Here is a 20237-nt window from a genome sequence, read left to right as displayed (position 1 = left end):
AATTTCCATCGAAAATGCATCCATCAGCTCCTTCGAATATTTCTTCAGGAATTTCTTCGGAAATTCCTCAGGAATGCATCCAGAAACCATGAACCCAAGCGGTTCTCAACCTGGGGTACATGTACCCCTGGGGGTACTTTTGCTGGCCCCAGGGGGTACCTAGGACAAAAATGCAAAATGGCGGATATTACTAATATCAAATAATTGTGTATTTTTTTATTCTTAGGCGTTGAATTGTACGTTATATGCAATGCATGGAGATCAATATATCAAAGCTTATTGAATCCTAACCACCACAACCAGTACAGTGTATGAAGGGTTGTGGGACAAAAGATCAAAAAGACAAACCGTCAAGTAACTGAAATTTAGAATCAAAAAGGTAGAGAAACTTCCATTTTAGAGTCATGAAGGCTTTTTCCGAAAAATCTTAGTAGCTTCGTTGCAAAAAGCTTGGAAGTTATAAGTGTCTCGGAAGCCTCCTTCCAAGAAGCTCGCAGTCTTTCTTTCAAGAGGCTCGGAAGCCTCCTTTCAAGAGGCTCGGCATCCTCTTTTCAAGAGGCTCGGCATCCTCTTTTCAAGAGGCTCGGCATCCTCTTTTCTAGAGGCTCGGCATCCTCTTTTCTAGAGGCTCGGCATCCTCTTTTCAAGAGGCTCGGCATCCTCTTTTCAAGAGGCTCGGCATCCTCCTTTCATGAGGCTCGGAAGCCTCCTTTCAAGAGGCTCGGAAGCCTCCTTTCAAGAGGCTCGGAAGCCTCCTTTCAAGAGGCTCGGAAGCCTCCTTTCAAGAGGCTCGGAAGCCTCCTTTCAAGAGGCTCGGAAGCCTCCTTTCAAGAGGCTCAGAAGCCTCCTTTCAAGAGGCTCAGAAGCCTCCTTTCAAGAGGCTCAGAAGCCTCCTTTCAAGAGGCTCAGAAACCTCCTTTCAAGAGGCTCAGAGCCTCCTTTCAAGAGGCCTGGAAGCCTCCTTCAAGAGGCTCAGAAGCCTCCTTTCAAGAGGCCTGGAAGCCTCCTTTCAAGAGGCCTGGAAGCCTCCTTTCAAGAGGCTCGGAGAGCCTCCTTTCAAGAGGCTCAAGACTCCTTCAAGAGGCTCCAAGCCTCCTTTCAAGAGGCCTCAAGCCTCCTTTCAAGAGGCTCCAGAAGCCTCCTTTCAAGAGGCTCCAGAAGCCTCCTTTCAAGAGGCTCGAGCCTCCTTTCAAGAGGCTCGGAGGCCTCCTTTCAAGAGGCTCAGAGCCTCCCTTTCAAGAGGCTCAGAAGCCTCCTTTCAAGAGGCCTCAGAGCCTCCTTTCAAGAGGCTCAAGCCTCCTTTCAAGAGGCTCAGAAGCCTCCTTTCAAGAGGCTCAGAGCCTCCTTTCAAGAGGCCTCAGAGCCTCCTTTCAAGAGGCTCAGAAGCCTCCTTTCAAGAGGCCTCAAGCCTCCTTTCAAGAGGCTCGAGCCTCCTTTCAAGAGGCCTGGAAGCCTCCTTTCAAGAGGCCTCAGAAGCCTCCTTTCAAGAGGCTCAGAAGCCTCCTTTCAAGAGGCTCAGACGCCTCCTTTCAAGAGGCTCAGACGCCTCCTTTCAAGAGGCCTCAGACGCCTCCTTTCAAGAGGCTCTGACGCCTCCCTCTCAAGAGGCCTCAGACGCCTTCTTCAAGAGGCTCAGACGCCTCCTTTCAAGAGGCTCAGACGCCTCCTTTCAAGAGGCCTCAAGCCTCCTTTCAAGAGGCCTGAAAGCCTCCTTCTAAGAGGTCTGAAAGCCTCCTTTCAAAAGGTCCGGAAGTCTGCTTTCAAGAGGTCTGGACGCCTCCTTTCAAGAGGCCTCAGACGCCTCCTTTCAAGAGGCTCAGACGCCTCCTTTCAAGAGGCTCAGACGCCTCCTTTCAAGAGGCTCAGACGCCTCCTTTCAACAGGCTCGGACGCCTCCTTTCAAGAGCCTCCGAAGCCTCCTTTCAAGAGGCTCGGAAGCCTCCTTTCAAGAGGCTCGGAAGCCTCCTTTCAAGAGGCTCGGAAGCCTCCTTTCAAGAGGCTCGGAAGCCTCCTTTCAAGAGGCTCGGAAGCCTCCTTTCAAGAGGCTAGTAAGCCTCCTTTCAAGAGGCTCGGAAGCCTCCTTTCAAGAGGCTCGAAAGCCTCCTTTCAAGAGGTTCGAAAGCCTCCTTTCAAGAGGTTCGGACGCCTCCTTTCAAGAGGCTCGGACGCCTCCTTTCAAGAGGCTCGGACGCCTCCTTTCAAGAGGCTCGGACGCCTCCTTTCAAGAGACTATGCAGCTTTCTTTCTAAAGGCTCGGAAGCCTCCAAAAGTCCTCAAAGTTTCATAGGAGGCTTGATGTATGAAATTAATTTTCATTCAAAAAATTCAGAAATTTCTTTGGATTGCCTATATTCCGTTAGTTTTCAGGTCACTATTTTATATATCTCATGAGTTAGGCTTATTTGCATTTACTGAGAAAAAATAGAGGGTACCTCAATGAATGTAAAAGATCAAAGGGGTACCTCTCAAGAAAAAAGTTGAGAACCGCTGAATGTAAGGAATCCAATTTAATTGCCCTTCACGAAAACCCTTATTTTTTCCGCTGGAGGTTTTGTTCACAGGCGGGCAAACGACATTTATCGTCTCTTGGCTTCAACTTGTGAGGAACCCATGTTCCCCGTCATCTTCAGCGCATGTAGTATCTGGGAAAAAACTTAGCAGGTATCTTCTAATACTATAGCAAGCTCATCTTTGGTTCAGCACGGGTCGTTATTGGGTATTGCTTCCAATTCAGTGTCTTCGACGGTCTTCATTCACGAGGACGGTCGTAAACGCCAAAATCATCGATGAAATCTGTCACGGCACGTTGTTTCGCAAAGAGCAGCATCTCTGTCGACTGTCGACCTGTCGAAAGGCCAATTCTTTTTCGTACGAAAGAAGAACACGAAAGCAGGCACAAAATAAGATATTTTACACAACCCACACCGCAAAATGTAAAAAATAAACAAAATCACTAGTTCGGGCTGATTTGAATTCGTCACAATCAACTAGCACTTACTTCCAGAGCCATCTTAGCTTAGCTTGATATACTGTACACTTTGTAGTTGCTAGTCGTGATTTGCCGAGAAACAACAAATACCGTTTTGGCTCAAATCCCGAACATGGCTCATATTCCGAACACTCGCTTTTAAGTATCCATTTCATCTATGATCGCGTTTCTTTCATAGGATATTGAATTTGTAATCTTGATCCTCCGTACCTGAAATCGATGAACTTTTTAGTTTAAGGGCGCCAAAACATCAGTGTTCGGAATATGAGTCATGTTCGGGATTTGAGTCAAAACGGTATGCACAGCTCACCAATTTAATAGCCATCTTTGGAGTTTGGAGTTTCATTAATTCAAGACCAATAACGATGCCGGCCACGTCTTCACAGTCCATTTAAGATAAGGGAAGGATAATTAGTTCGACATCCATTGCCACAAGAGACCGAGGAATTCCCTGCATCTCCGTGAGCGCCACGGGAAAGGGATAGTTGGTTATATGAGAAGCAGAACCACACACAAAGCAGAACCAAGCATTTCGATGATCGCGCGATTATTCTGCATCCGATAGAAAACATGAGCAAATGCGAACTCCCTACTTTCCGACGCGTCATATCGAGGCATAAGTAGCCACCTACAGAACATACTACCATCAATATTTAACACTAGTTTATTTGTGGACGCAGTTGCGCCCGTGGCAAGTGTTTTTTTTTTTTTTTCAATATAAACAGTTCATTAATTCATGCATTTAATCTGATAGTAAAATAGAATTAAAGTGTCAAATTTTTTTTTTTGCAGAATTTTCCCGCGTGCTTTGTCTGGTTGGCTAGTCACCGGACAGACAAACAGGGCTATTATATATTTAAAACATTATTATTATTCAAACTAACATGTTCCATAAGTGACGTTTACAACTCAAAATTTAGTTAACTCAAATTCGCTGAATAGAATGTTTGGAGCTATTTCAGTGATATGTGTTCATAAGTTATTTCATCGAATGGTGCATTTTAGAGTAAGTGGTGAAACTGTTTATGCATGCCACACACTATCGTGGCATTTGGCTCTACCACTAGCTGATACGCCAATTTCTATGCTACCTATGTCATTTGTTAGTGAAGTTATGAAGTTAGCTTCAAAAATCATTCAATGATTTTTTTCAATTAGGATTAAACTTCAAAAAAGTCAAATCCAAAAACTGTTTTGCCTAATTCAAATATAGGAAAATGAATCTTTCAACCCCAAATCAACCAGTCACATACCTACTCATTTATATTTCATATAATTTAATCAACCACCAACAAAACCCTTCCGTTCCTTCTGTCATCTAACAGAGCAGATTAGTTTGTGGGTACGCTGCTTCCAGCTCCGCCAACCTCCCACAGATCCTTTTTCGTAGATCGAACATAACACAAACAGGATTTGTTCCTTCTCAGTCAGCTCGCCTCGGAATCATCCCAACATTATCCATCTCAAACACACGACATGCACCAGGGCTTAACTGACTGGCTTGACGTTATGGCTACGGTGGATGAATCGTAACCTAATCTACGAAATTACTCCCTCACGTTTCCGGCTTGTGGTAGCTGGATCGTTCATCCAGTCAGTGCAGTGTTCCAAACCTCAGCCTGAAGCCGGTTCTGTCCGGATCTGTGGACGGCATTAAATATCAACCTGTCAAATCAGCCGTGAGGGGTGTGCTGCCACTGCCTACGTTCATCGACAACTGGATCAAATTGTGCACTCAATCATAGGAACGATAGTTTCGAAGTGAGTGAGTTACGATGAAACGACAGCCTAAACTAGCTCTGTGTCTGATAACGGCACGTTTGGAGCTTTTGATGCTTCATCCTTCCACTACAGTGGTCAGTATGAAAAGGGTGGCCAATTTGCACGACTGTACGGAAATCGGTGGTTCAGCGCACAACAATCGATTCTCGTATGAGAAAGTTGATAGATTAGTCCAGGACAAACTGATGGAAGGACAAATTGTTTTCGAAGATCATATTTCATATTAACACGAGAAACGGTAAAGAATAGATTGAAGACTTGTTACTACTCAGCCATAATCTACCAAGTGGTATCAAGCTATAATCTACGTAGCTGTTTCAGGCTTACATCAACGTGATCTGGGATACAACCTTCGTTTTCTTTCATCATTTCCACAAACTTTCGTTTCGGATCCTTTCATAAACTTTTTTTTCTTTCGTGATAGACACTCCGCAAACACATTCAGTGCGATGGACGTGTCGGTTTCGTGGCTTGTTGTAATGGCGTTTGTGGTTCACTCGGGCATTGTCAAAGGATATGAACTCTATGGCCTTCCTGGAAGCAAGGACAAACGTGCCTTTAACACGGTGAGCTGTCTATTCCGGTGACACCATCTATAGAAATAGATGGGAATAGCCAACGAACAGAGAATACAACTAGTGAGTGACAGGAAGGATTTTGATGATTGCTTCCTTGAGGATTTTATATATTTTGCTTATTGTTGTTGGGTTTCTACTATTGGTTACGAAAATTTAAGGTTTAACAGTTAATCAACTATAACTGTAGGCAGAATCTTTACTATCAATGTTTTATTATTCCATAATATCCGCATTTGATAAATACAGTTCAGAAAGTCCAAAAGTTTTCGTGCATATATCATACGAAAATATCAATAGCCTATTTAGTCTTGCTTAATAACACGCATCTGGCAATCATCAATTCATTCCTCCGCTACTATTAAACTAATCAATATTTTTTATGGAAATGTCTCCCTGGTATCGTCCTATCCAAATTACATGTCCACGAACATTAGCATAAAAATGACCACATAGCGCTTCGTAATACGACACAAAACTATCAATTGGTTTTATAGTTATAGGAATTATTTGCCTCCAGCTTACGTCAATAATTAAATATCCCTACGAGACAAAGCCTCGGGCCACGTAGCAGGACATTCTGGCGCCTGTCTTCGTCTGGTCACAATAGTCATTAGGTGTGCCGCACCACGCGACCACACCCATTCGCGTCCGCCTATTCCACCACGCTACTGCATCATCTCTTCACGTGTTGTGCTGCAGGCACATGGATCGTGAAAGCGGCCCAAACACGTTCCTCCGATTTTTTTTGGCACGGTTCCACCACACATTTACTCAGCTAGAAGCTTTCGCCCCAGGATCCAATCTGTTTTCCTCTGTGTACCAGCCAGCGTTGTACTCAACGGTCGTCGCACACACGCACGCTGCCAGCTGCGAAAACGTCGAAAATTCCGATGGCCAACATCGGGGAAGCAAAATTTTATGCCTATGGTGGGTATTATAATCATAAATTTATTTTTCCTCAAATGTTCTCCGGCCGTTCGGAGTCGCATAGTTTTGTTCGGATTTTGCCATATCGGAAATGGCAAGCCGCAACGATACTGACAGCAACGCACACGATTATCGATCGGAACTAGAGTCCTATAAGAAGAGTAACGTCATGTGCCACGTTTGACAGGTCTCCTGCTCGTTTGGAACGCGCATTTGTATGGAACTGACAGACGATTCTGTTCCAATTCTGACGCTTGACGACACTGTTATTATAGTCACTGTAATCGGAACGATTATCACTGCAAAAACAACGGAATAAGCTGACACATTAGCATTGGGCGAATTTGAATATGTTTCCTTAAATTTGCGTTTTCGTTGTTAAGAATAATTCAAACAATTCATCCAATCAAGAGAGTCAAAAACACCATTTTTAAATGTTGTCATAGAAAAATGTTGTAGACATTCTATCGACTATCTTTGCTGCTTGTTAGGCTGTTCCTTAGCTAAGATGACTATGAACCGCCTATTCCAGCGGTAGATGTTCGGTGCCTTGCATCTTGCTAATATAACGGCATCCGCATCCTAAAAGCTTATTGTGCTTGGGAGTAAAATAGTTAAAGGCAGGTATAAAGTGAACATACCCTTGATCGAAGACTGTAAGAGTATTCAGCCACTGACGCAATACAATAAACTTTTCGTTTCTCATAAATTCTCGGGTACTTATTCAAAAGGACGTATGTGATTTTATAAACAAAGATTCAAACGTTGTTTTCTCCACTCTGATAGCACTCCCACGCAAACCATCACCACGGACGGGTAGGGGGAGGCTGCGGCTATCCGTTCATGGTGTTGGTTTGCGTGGGAGTATCATCAGTTTGGACAAATCGACGTACGAATCTTTGTTTACAAAATGACATACGTCCTTTTGAATAAGTACCCGAGAATTGCTCACTTATATGAACTTATGTCTAGCAGAGGAGAACATTTTTCATTCGTTAGTTTTAATTTTCCTTTTGAAAATTCTGTTTTTTGGTTGACATTTTGGAATTCTCCCGGCTAAGATGCAACTGTTGTAAAACTATCCTAAACAGTACATTAAAATATCAATATCCGTTCCAATGACCTGTGACGCTATAAGAACCCAGATTAATCCACCTAGCGATGTTGATGCCTTTCTCGATGCAATAATTTAATTTCGACTTTGTGCGATACCAAAAATATCAACATCCAACATGTACCGCAATGTATCAAACTTGCATGGCTTGAACAATATTGTCTTTATAACTTTTCAACGCAATGCCCGATCGTTATCAAATCAACAAGAGTTTATCCCACGTCAAATGCAACTTGTTGCGAAAAAATCGAATAAGGATTACTATAAGAAAAGTTGGCTAATCGGTTTTCGTGTGCACACACATACACACGGACATACAGACATTTTGCTCAGTTCGTCGAGTTTGCAGAGTCAATTGGAGCATAACATCATGGGTCTCCGAGTCGTCTATAAAAAGTTCGTTTCAACTTGACCTTTCAAATGAAACTATTTTAGTGTTTTAATCGCTTCTATTCAATATATCATTCAACAAACTCACTATCAAGTGTTAAACATCATCCCGAATCAATCTTCCTACCCTACATAAACCTTACGTTTTTCAATGTAATTACTCATTTAGTTTTATAGATGTAAATCATGATCAAGAAATTCAAATTGCAACATGCTAAATGGTCTAGGTAACCGAAATTTACTGCGACGAAAATTGGTGCACACCCAAGCGAGTGGTACCCGAGTAACACACATGTTTCAAATAGATTGTTGCAACTTATTTATGACAAGATTCAGTCACAATCAAGTCGCAGCAACTAAATTCGCTTCGATTGTGCTGCTTGGGTAAAGAACGTATGTCATGCTAGAGATTATGGAAATACTTTTAAAAGCCTGGGGTCGTAAATGGATTAGGGACAAAAGGTCGAAATGACAAAAGGTCGAAACACAAAACGTCGAAAGACAAAAGGTCGGAAAGGACAAAACCTTGGTCGAAAGAGACAAAAGGTCGAAAGAACAAAACGTCGAACTGGAAGAAACGTCGAACAGGACCAAAGGTCGAAAGGACGAAACGTCGAACGGCCCAAACAACACCACTTGTTTCTCAGTGAGTAACAGCAACTATAGTGTGACTTACTAAAGGTCTGAATTATGTACAACGCTTCGTATTTGGAACTCCTTTGTGACACAAAAAGCGCAAGAGGTGGAGCCTATTTGCAACATCTTGCGGCTACAATAAAAATAAAAATCATAAACCAACCGGGAATCGAACCATGGACCCTGAGATTTGCAACCTTCTGCTATAACCATCACACCATCAAATTTCTTTGGAGATTCTGCTACAACTGCACTACATAAACAATAAAGTCATTTGTAACTTCATTGTACCTTATACGGAAGATGCAGGGGACTGTCAAACATAAAATACTGCTCAGAGAAGCTCAAAGCGTTTTGCAACATATTAGCAACATTGTCGTAACAGCAATGAACCGAAGAGGTATTAATTCTGCGACTTATCTGTTTTGTTTCTGATATGAAACACATTGAATTTCAAATCACCCATGAAGTCAGATGCTTGGCATATTGCGACGCCACTTAAACGGAAATGAAACATTGTGTGTTTATGAAACTGGAAAGTGGTTCCAATGTGACTCGATGTATTGCCAGTGTCTTAAATGCAATTTATTAGGAACAAACAGCTTTTTAAAAGATGATGCGCGTGCTGCTTGGGGGGACAAAAGGTCGAAAAGGACATAAGCTTGAAATTGACAAGAAACTGAAACGGAGAGAATCAATCTCGCACATTTGTTTTTACAATTTTAAACAATTAAATAAAATTCATTCAATAAGTACCACTAATAGATGGATGTTTGAGTTTTCTAAATGTCACTTCGATCAAATACACCGGCGTGTATTATACGCCGGTGTATTTTCAATGCGTGCGCCTGCGTGGCTGCGGCGTGCGCTATTTCGACAGATCGAAGTGACATTCAGAAAACCTAGATATTCATGTAGGGGGAATGACGGCTTTGGCAGGTTTTGTTCTATTATTGTCAGGGGGGTGTTTTATGACTGATTATGCTCAAATTTGGCCTAAACATTCTTCGCATATCAAAGAATATTGTGGCCAAATTTCATAAAATTCGGTCGTCAAAAACCAATAAGAGAACAAAACCTGCCAAAGCCGTCTTTTTCCCTATTATTGGAACTCATTGGATATTTTTTTAACTGTTAAAAACAGTGAAAAATAAAAAAGCATTTTTTGCCAACTGTATAGGGCAACTCTGTCTCGCGAAATACAAGCTTTATTCATTTCTAATTAACAATATTTTTTTATCTCTTTCAGAACTATCTAGATATTCATAATATTGTCTTCTTTGAAAATTGATCATTCTTCAACTTTGATTGATTAGATGAGTGCGTCATTTCTGCTTGAAGTTAAATGCATTTTATAAATTCTTTTGGAATACACCCAACTTGTTATCAACTTGTTCTTGATAGGCCTTTTGTCCCTTTTGAGCTTTTGTCCTTTTCGACCTTCTATGGCTATCGACCTTTTGTCTTTCGACCTTTTGTCCTTTCGGCATTTTGTCATTCGACCTTCTGTCATAGATTCGTCGTACACATAATATGTAAGCTATTTGTTTGGGTTTTTCAACCCCTACCCCCTTGTAAGATTTATTTCATACAAAAGATGTTTAATTCATATGGTGCGTAAGACAACTCCTCATATGAAGTTGCGTAATATGTGAACGGCCCCATTTTATAAAAAGTGAGTTTAAGTGTTAAATGATCGCCCTTATGTGGGTACAACTTTGTTGTACGAGAAAGACAAAAGCATAACAAATTATATACGTTCTTTAATACAACAGGTTCCAAGAGAATCATCGAAAGTTTCCAAAGATTCCAGGGGGAGAAATTCAGAAAGATTGTGTGTTCGGAGGAGACGCATCTGAATTCTGAATCAGCCATCTCCAGCTGTTGTTCAATCCGCAGCAGCTCGGAGGCACTGCCTCTTTCCGCGAAATACATCACAAAACTGTGGGCTAACTCCGTTCATTTGACACTCTCGTATCTGGTACTCATGACTAATATATATAACCTTTTATTCAATCTATATATTGTACCATACCCGTCTCAATCCCTACATCTTCCTCCTGCTAAACTATTTTTAATTTTTTTTATTATCATTTTGCAGTAATATAATCTATTTTGCTATTTTACAGTTATTTTTTAACACGAAGCTTTAAAGTTGTGGTTAAACGGAGAAGGTGACATTTCCGAGATTTACAATACATTCAAATAAAATTGTCCAAAAAATCACATTAAGTTTTTATTCTGATTCCTAATTTCATATGATTTTAACATAACTTCCAAATGATATCCATATAAAGTTTCCAAATCAAGCTTCCAAAATTAACCTGGTATTACAAGTACCTTATGGATAGGGGCATCTAAGGGAGCAGGTCCGAAAATCTATTGTGTGCAGCCGCAAATAAAATCCAGGCCGTTAGACCCTGAAACTTGCCAAAAGACTTTTGTTTTCATGTAAGCACTGTACCTAGCGCCTTGCAATAGTTTGATGCTTATTCGACAATAGCTAGAATGACAGGGAGTGTAACAAAACCGAATTTTGGGAACCACCAGAAGGATGAGAAATTGAGACGAATACTACAGAACATCAAAGCATCGACAAAGAATGAAGTCATTTAAAGTGAAAATTGCGCCGAATTAAACCGACTACATCTTTCATTTATTCTCAATGTTATGTTAAAGATTTAGTCACGAACAAGCCTTATGTTCAGAGAGATGAAAAAAGGAACAGTTCCCCTATTTTTTTCACGCAACCTTTTGTTTACATGTTAAACGCTAAACTCAAGTCAACCACTATTCTCGAATATTCAGTCATAGATAGAGCTCTAGAAAAGCGGGTCTCAACCTGAGGTATATGTACCCCTGGGAGTACGATGTCCCCAAGTTCACATATCAGTCAGTAGCCTGCCGTGGAATGGAATGGACCTGTTTTCTAACAGGTTATGGGCCCATCACGGTTCTGGATCTATCTTAGTGGGATGGATTGACCGTCGACGTTACAGCAGTAGATTGTCTGCATAAGTCGCGTGGCGCAGTGGGATCATGGATCGGCCACGTAAATCATGGGTAGTGTCGGACGGAATTCATCAGCGTGTCGGAACGTTCGGTAGTGCGAGGCTTCGCGGCACACAGTAGATGGTTAGGAAGCAGGCGCCAGTTAGTTGTAGTTGCTCTTGGGTAAATTAAGGAATATTGTTATGGATGTATGGTATATAGCTGTTGTTGAATAAAGAGAGCTACAGGCGCAGCTACTGGCAGAATTATCAGTCAGTAGCCTGCCGTGGAACGGAGTACAGGAACTCAAGTGCTTTTTTTTCTTCGTCAGGGAGTTTCCTTGTTTTCTAACAAAATCTAGAATCTAAGGGTTCGAAAGCCTCCATTTGGGAGGTATGAAGGCCTTTTTCCGAAAGGCTCTGTAGCTTCGCCACAAGAGGCTTGAAAGCCTTCTTCTAAGCAGCTCATGAGATTCCTTTTGAGAGGAACAGAAACATTTTTTTTTAAGAAGTTCGGAATCCTCCTGTCAAGAGTGGTAAAAGCTCAAATCATCGACGATTCAAGTCATGCGTGAATCAAATCCCATCAGAATCATGGCCCAGAGAATCGCTCATGATTCATTTTTTACCATTGCATGATTTATTCGTGTTCTTCTTTGTTGAACACATTGAATCAATTTTTTCGCTTAAAACAATGGCCTCGATTGGTTTGTCGCTTTTTAGAGTAAAATCATTTTTCAAGAGGCTCGGAAGCCTCCTTTCAATAGGCTGGGGAGCCTCCTTTGAAGAAACTCGGAAAATTCATTTCAAAAGACTCGGAAGCTTTCCTTCGAGAAACTCGGAATTCTTCTTCTTGGAATCCTGCTTTGAAATGGCTTAGAAGCGTCCTTTCAAGATGCTGAGAACTTTCCATTGGGAAGCCTCCTTTCAAGAGGCTCGGAAGCTTTCTTTCCAAAGACTAGGAAGCTTCTTTCGAGAGACTCGAAATTCTTCTTCTAAGCTTTCAAGGAGCTAAGAACTGAAAATCGGGAACCTCCCTTCAAGAGGCTCGGGAGGCGGCTTTCAAGATGCACGAAAGTTTACTTTCAAGAGGCAGCAAGCCTCCAACAGTCTTCAAACTCCTATAGGAAGCTGGATGTATGAACTAAATTTGAATTGGAAAGTATCACGGAATAACAAAATTTCACACAAAGTTTTAGAGGGCCATGAGTCATGCTTATTTTCAATCACAGCGAAAAATTCAATGTTTACGTAGTATTTATAAGTAATTCAATATCACTCATGAACTCTAATCAACTGCGGATCTCGGACATGCAGTCATGGATAGAGCTTGCCGGCTCAGGATACCATCTAGGGGGAATGATTGTTTACCCCTCAGGGGAATGATTTTTTTCCGCATCAGGGATAACCTCTCGAGGAAATGTTTGCTTATCCTATCAGAGATACCATGTCTGAAAATAATGCGCCATCTTGATATTTAGTAGATTGAGAGTGAGAGAGACTGTTTATTTTAAACTATTTGTGACTTGCGAGGTTTCGGCTTTTCAGTCTGTAGATTTTTAGAACGACTGTTTAAGATATGTCCCAACCAGTACTGCAATTTCTCATTTTCAATGAGAGATGTCCGCGATGTTTACATATCTGCCACTTTCAACATTGATAGGAACGCGAAGGATGAATGGCATGCTACAAAAATCTCAAAAAATATTTGTTCCGTGACAGGGCATGAAAGTGTGCAATATCTGCTTTATTTTTGTGTTTATTACCACTTTCAACTCGGTGAATTAAAGTAGAATTAAATTTTACTGAAAGCATCGATATCCATTGATTCAAATTCTAGTAATAGAACAGTTATAGATTATTTTCATGGTATAGGGTTATACAAAAAATTATACTTTGAAAAAATCTGCCGTCTTATGCTGCTGCTCGATCTATCTGACAGGCACTATCTCTTCCCGCGAAATATATCTCAAAACTGAGGGCTAACTCCGTTCACCTGTCACTCTCATATGCTACTCATGACCTAAGTATATGCCCTCTTATTCAATCTATATGTTTTACCATACCCGTCTCAATCCCTTAATTCTGAAAAGCTTTTTTTTCAAATTGGTTTCTAAGATTCTGAAATGTTTAAAGCATCTCGTTTTCCAATAGATGTGTGTTCTCATGAGAAGAAACAATTCAAAGTTCCGAAACAACAAACGGTTTCAAAGGTTTTTATCCAATATGGAGTATCCTGTTTCAGGAATTAAATTTCTTTGGTTTACATAAAGAATTAATAGGAATAAAAGAAAACCTTTTTAATCATACATTAACAAACTCAATAGAAATTTCTAAAATATCTAGAACATGAGACTAGTTTCTTTAAAATGAATTTTTGAATGGGCTTTCCAAAATTCATGAAACAAAATACAGAAAAATGCTAACGTTAAGAGATGTCAATTCTGTATATGTTGAAATTTCTATGCAATTTCGCCCAATATAATTCTCTAACCTTAAAATCCGACGATAAGGTCGATTTCCTTGCCAAGCTTGCTCAATGCTAGCTCGAACGGAAGCGGCGAAGAGTTCACTAATGAGAAAATTGAATTTATCTTGCGAAATGGCAATCGCAGGACTAGTGCTGCGTTATTGCGTTCGCCGGTTGTGAGCTAGCTGATGCTAAATCGCTATTATTGGGCCTGAACAAACAGTAAACGCAAGTCAGTGTGTGGAGCTTGCCGAAAGCAACAGACAACCAGCAAGCAACGTACGTAGTGCCATACTAAACCTTATGAACATTCGTAATATGATTTCTATTTACGAGGAGTTGTTGTCATGCTCAATAAATATTCCTAACGTGAAGCTGTTGTCATGCGAAATCGTACCTTGCATCAGAATGTTTTGTCCGCTTCATATGAATCCAGCCCAACACGAGAACCCTTGCTTTGATGTTCTGAATGATCAAATGATGAGAAGAAATTGCTGCCTGGTCTGATATTGCTTGTATCTGGATTTCATTGGATGTGTGGAAAGTACTGTTACAGCAAAACTAGCAACTGTCAAACATTTCTGAACTGGAGTTGGACTTTGAGTTGATTTTAGAAGTTAATATAAATAAACTTTAATCCAAAACTTAGATAAAAGTTGATACAGATGAACAACATGTTTCCTAAGAAGAATAAATCCTAAGAAGAAAAAATCACCAAAGACACAACATGTGAATCAAGAAGAAATATCTCATCAAATAACTTTCTGCCTTGGGAAACCCCCTCCTTCTGGAGCTCATCCCAACAAACGATTGACTCTATCGTCACGTCCGTCCCATGTTTAGATGACAACCCACTTTTCCCTTTATCACTTTCACAGCATGGTTGGCGCCATCTCCGTGATTGTTGGTACGTGCGCTAATCTATATTTCTTCCGGTTCGGTGTTTGTTTCAGCTGACCCCAATCCGAGATCTACTGCGCCATGCGCTCCTAAAGCTCTAGGACAAACAACGACAAATCGGTGGCCAGCCACACTATCTGATTCCCGCACAATTTATAACCTTTCTGGAGATTTTGGTCGATTTCGTACAATAAGGATATGTTATGTTCTAACGAATATTAAAACTAAATTTGAAACGAAAAACTTCTTAATTCGATTGATGCACTTACACAAATAAATGTTTGTAAACTCGAAAGGCAGGCAGGTTTTGACCTATCATCGTTAAGGGAGGTTTATTACAATGTTGACTTAGAAAAATTTTCATTCTCTAATCTCATCTCACCAAATATGGAACATACACCCGATTCTGTTTTTACACGGATTTTTTTTACACGGCCGGGTAAAAAAAAATCCCATACAAAATTTTTGCAAAGTTGCTCCGTTTTGCATGATTCGTCGAGATATCATAAAACTTTTTTTACACGGATTTTCGAATTTTGAACTGAAATTTTTTTTTTACACGGAACGCATCCCCCGTGTAAAAAAATAATCGGGTGTAATCACCATATCTATGGAAATCTTCAATCATATATGGAAATGTTATATTTAGGAAGGTGCATAAAATAAGTAATCCTTGGAAGGGAAGGGGTCTTCGAGAAATATAACGAGCCTTACAAAAATTTAAGCTGCTACATACAAAACGTGTGTATGTTACGAAAAATTGGATCTCTACTATTCAAAAGTTTGCCTTCTAAATTGAAAACTGGCGATTTCTAAATTTGTTGATGGAATTTTTGTTATTTTCCATGGGGTGTTTTTATTTCAGTCTACAAATATGATTTAAGAAATTGAGCTCCCTCTGTTCAAAGGAGAAGTTCAAGGATGTCATCGGAGCGTTTACAAGATACTTACTTTCCGAATGGAAAACTTTTTCAGTACCCCGCCGCCGATTCCTCACCAACAGCATGATATCACGAGCAAAAGGTTAAAGTTTAATTATGGGAAAACTAGCTGAAGCGTACCGATCCGTGTGGCTATGTTAGTTGCTGTTGGAGGTTTGTTGATCGCAAAGTTTGCTTCATTGGACTATTTAGTCATGGAAGAGGGGAAACTCGGTGGGTTCGGAACTTAGAGAGTGGTTTAATTGGTATTTATAACTGCTTTTGAGTAAGTTGAAATGGAAATCAGTTTCACTTGACTTAGGTTCTGCCTGGCCATGAACTTCGATCGGAATGGCATTCGGAATACTTACGTTTGTTGTAGGTTTTGTCGACCGGAATGTTTCCATTGGGTTCCAATCGATCCAGATACTCCTCGGATGTGTAACCATTGAAGGGCACTTTGCTGCCACGATTGTGGCCATGACCGTGGTGGTGGTGTAGGTGGTGCGGGTGGTGGTGGTTGTTGTGCTGTGTGCTATCGTCGTTCTCTTCCCGTGATATCGCTGTGGGGGGTAGAAAAAAGCAAAGGACAACAATCAAAAATATGCTTGCGATGCAGAAAGATTTGACAAAATTTCGTTGGCAGCCATGATACTGGGCATATACATAGTAGGAGAGGTTGGCAGAAAATTCCATCAATTTTATGACACACACACGAAAGTGTGCTGGTAAAATCGATAGCAATTGGCATAGCCGATTGGTAAAAAGAAAAGGCAGATATTTAAGTTCATAGTGAAATTTTAGTCAGCTAAGTTGTGCTCAAAATGATCCGATTGAAATTCAAATAAACATAATTCTTAGCATTTGGTTTATGAGGAATTCATAGGGAACATCCATAAATTATGTAACGCTTGGAGAAGGGAGGGGGACTGCTCGAAGTGTGACGACCCATACAAAATTTTCAGATGCTTCAGATGACAAAGGGGGGTGGGGGTGTGGATGGGTTTTGAAAATGGTCAAGTTTTGCGTTACGTAATTAATGGATCTTCCCATATTGGAATTGTTATATGCCGGATGATGTCGAAAATTCATCACCATGATGCCAAACAAACTTCATCACTGCCAAACAAATCAACTATCGTGTCATCATCATCATTACTAAATGAATAAACCTAATAATAAAATTGCTAATATTTCATCCATGAAAAATAAGTTTTCTGCATCAATGATGACACAATCAAAGTTCTCGCTTTAAATGACCCGAAGAAGATAGAGAAAAAGAATATTTATAATTAAATTGAAAGCTATGGCTTTCGATTGGTACGAAATGAACAGATCTTTTCCGTCCAAGCGTTCAAATTCAATTAGGATTCGCTCACAGATCAAAGCGCAAAATCTCTTTCGATAAAAGCTGTTCCCCAACTTCCTTCGGGGGGTAAGGCAAATTTAACATCAATATTTGTGGAACCTCCTGGACATTAATATTATGGTACGAAAAACGAAAAATAAATTTCAACGAGCTTTAGCTTCTCCACCGTAGCTCATAACATTGTTTGAATTGATTGATGAGAAATGAGGCACTACCGACCGTGCCTAGACCAATCTATCTTCATTATATAAAGAATCTGCATTTATTTTGCCACACCTTTCTTTGCCGATTTACACAGCCTGAGCAATAATATGTCAAAGTCCTTGTCGCGAGCATACGAGCGACAGCTTTTGGGGGGTGACGTAGCTACCCCACAGTATTAAATATATGGTGATGATGCTTGACGTGCATAATATACAGTTTCAATCCAATAAAGTGCTATCAAAAAAATCTAGAAGACAACTGCAAAATTTTACATTCGACACTGCAGGTCTTCTCACATGATACTAACTTATTGTTATTAATAGTTGTCATTTTCATACATATTGTATATTAAAGATATAGCAAATATAGTACAGCATCCATCCGCTAACTGGGCTAAAACATCAGTCCTGTTAACGAGCGCCGCTTTTTAACTGGACTGTCGAGGGGATTTACGATGCATTGTTTTGATCAATGTTTTACATGGAACGACAACAATATACCATTTACTCTCCCCTCACATCCTAGTGATTGTTTTTGTTTTTTGACGGATAACTGCTTTTTAACTGGGCTTTGGCCCAGTTAGCGAACGCCCAGTTTAAAAGCAGTCCGGTTAAAAGCGCCCAGTCAGCGAACTGTTATTGCATATTAACAATATAGTCCACTTCATGAATCCTCATAAATTAGGCAACAGACAACACATTCACACCATATTGCGTCACAAAGGGTGAATAACGCCTGAAAACGATAGCCACCATTGGTGGCCCACCAAATTACACTAATTTAACAATTTTTGAAAATTGGAGTTATTATACTGAATACATTTAAGCACCCCTCGTATTGTCTCTTCACTACATTGCTTGCCATTTTTGACACAACGGCGCCACTGCGTTGTCTCTTCAAATCAGCCAGAGTGGGCTATACCCGAGCAGGAGCGACGACCTCGATAACAGAAATTCGTATGAACTAGCCTTGCAAAAGAGGTAAAATACCAAAAAATATTACCAAAAACTTATATGCAGAATACTTGAGGCATAACATGCTTAGGTATTTCAATACCAAACGAATAATAATTGGTTATGCATTTGGTATTGAAATTCAATTTAATAACTGAGTATGTTATGGCTTAAGTATTGTGCATATTAGTTTTTGGTATTATTTCTTTGGTATTTTACCTCTTATGCAGGGCTAGTTCATAACAGAGTATGGTATCAATAACAGAATTAGGTATTATTGAACCAATTTCTCCTGGTCGGTTATTGGTAATAGAGCATATTGATCTTTGTTAATTTTATATTTATCTAAAAATTTATTTCCTTGGCATAAGACGAATTCGTAAAATTTCATTTAATTCTACCACTAAAGGCTCAAACAATTTTATCATCAAGTTTTTTGTTTCAAAAATATTCTTACTTCATCTTCTTCTTCTTCTTCTTCTTCTTACAGACATTACATCCCCACACTGGGAGAGAGCCGCCTCGCAGCTTAGTGTTCATTAAGCACTTCCATAGTTATTTACTGCGAGGTTTCTAAGCCAAGTTACCATTTTTTCATTCGTATATCATGAGGCTTTTATGCCCAGGGAGGTCGAGATAATTTTCAATTCGAAAATTGCCTAGACCGGCACAGGGAATCGAACCCAGCCACCCTCAGCATGGTCTTGCTTTGTAGCCGCGCGTCTTACCGCACGGCTAAGGAGGGCCTCAAATATTCTTACATTCTTTTTAAATGGTATTTTTAAGCCTATTCTTATATCAATGTTCAAACATTAATTTCTATTTTAGGTCTGGAGAGTTTTGTTTAATTGAAAATTTTAAAATTAAAATTCTAAATTCTTAAAATTCTTAAAATTCCATAATATTTAACGATTTTTATCAGATAGCGGGACATTCGTTGAAGATTGTTCATTAGTCTCGTGCCAGACAATATCTAAAGCTTGTTATTGTCATTAAACAGTAATGCCTAGGCAAATTCAAAGTGCCGAAATCCCAAATGTTCTGGAACAAAATATTGTTCATTTCGGTAGATTCCAGAAACTAGTGATGGATCGCTTCTTCTAATTTCGAAACCATCTTAGCGCTAAGGTCTTAGGATATCAAACGATCTGCAGAGCCAACTTTGTATGATGGGAAAACCCTGTAGCTTGGTTTTCAAAATTCGTGAAACCTTCCTGAATAACTTAACATAATGAGGGATAAACCCCGCCTGAACTTGTAGATAAATTCTACATTTCTGACGTCCGCCATTCTGGTGGCATGACTGGATCTGGACTGACTTTGTCATAAGTGCAGGCGGACCAGATATAGCAGACTGATCGGGTGTATGTCAATTGTTCGGACAAACTATTGGGCAAAAAGCCATTTGACATACGTCCGAATCGTGTCATCCGACCGAACGTGTCAACATTTTTGGTCATGTCAGTCCCCGTTCAGCAAACACAATTTCCGGCCGTATAAACCGTTCGATCTAATGACTTTTTCGATTAATTCTGCAAAACGACCATTTCAGCCAAATGAAGTTTTCGACCAAACGGCCATTACGACCGAATTACCAGTTCGTTCATATGTTCCTTTCGGCAGTTTGTTGTTTACAGCCTAATGACATTTTTGGTCAAACCATTTTCGACCTAATAGCCTTTCCGGCCAAATGTAAGTCGGTTAGATGACTTTCGGCTTATCCTGTTATTTAGTCAAGTGCCTCTCGAACAAATTGTCTTCAGACAATCGACAGAAGAGCCGTTTGGCCGAAGATCACAAGTTGGAAAATTTTTTGGCCGATAATGTCGTTTGGCAGAAACCCATCTGACGGGAAATGTCATTCGGCTGAAAAACTTGTTTGAAAAACTTGTTCTAAAAAAAATGGTGGAAATTTCGGAAGATTCCGAAAGATTTTAAAAAATCTGTCTGAATTCCAAAGAATTGCCTGTAAATCTATCGAAGATTTTTTTTTGTAGATTCTGAACAATTTTCCG

At 40.1% G+C, this 20237-nt stretch overlaps 1 protein-coding gene across 1 annotated transcript in view; it reads right to left on the bottom strand.

Annotated features, from left to right (window-relative positions):
- Nucleotides 1-20237, bottom strand: part of LOC134211083 (cyclin-dependent kinase 14) — a 460569-nt gene that overhangs the window by 108578 nt on the left and 331754 nt on the right. The window contains exon 4 of the mRNA XM_062687675.1: nt 16068-16259. Coding sequence (XP_062543659.1) covers nt 16068-16259 — 192 coding nt within the window. The remainder of the gene's footprint in view (nt 1-16067; nt 16260-20237) is intronic.

This window comes from Armigeres subalbatus, chromosome 2, assembly GCF_024139115.2.
Source record: "Armigeres subalbatus isolate Guangzhou_Male chromosome 2, GZ_Asu_2, whole genome shotgun sequence".
Taxonomy (NCBI): Eukaryota; Metazoa; Arthropoda; class Insecta; order Diptera; family Culicidae; genus Armigeres; species Armigeres subalbatus.
Note: the sequence above shows the minus strand (reverse complement) of the source record. Positions and strands in the feature narration are given on the sequence as shown.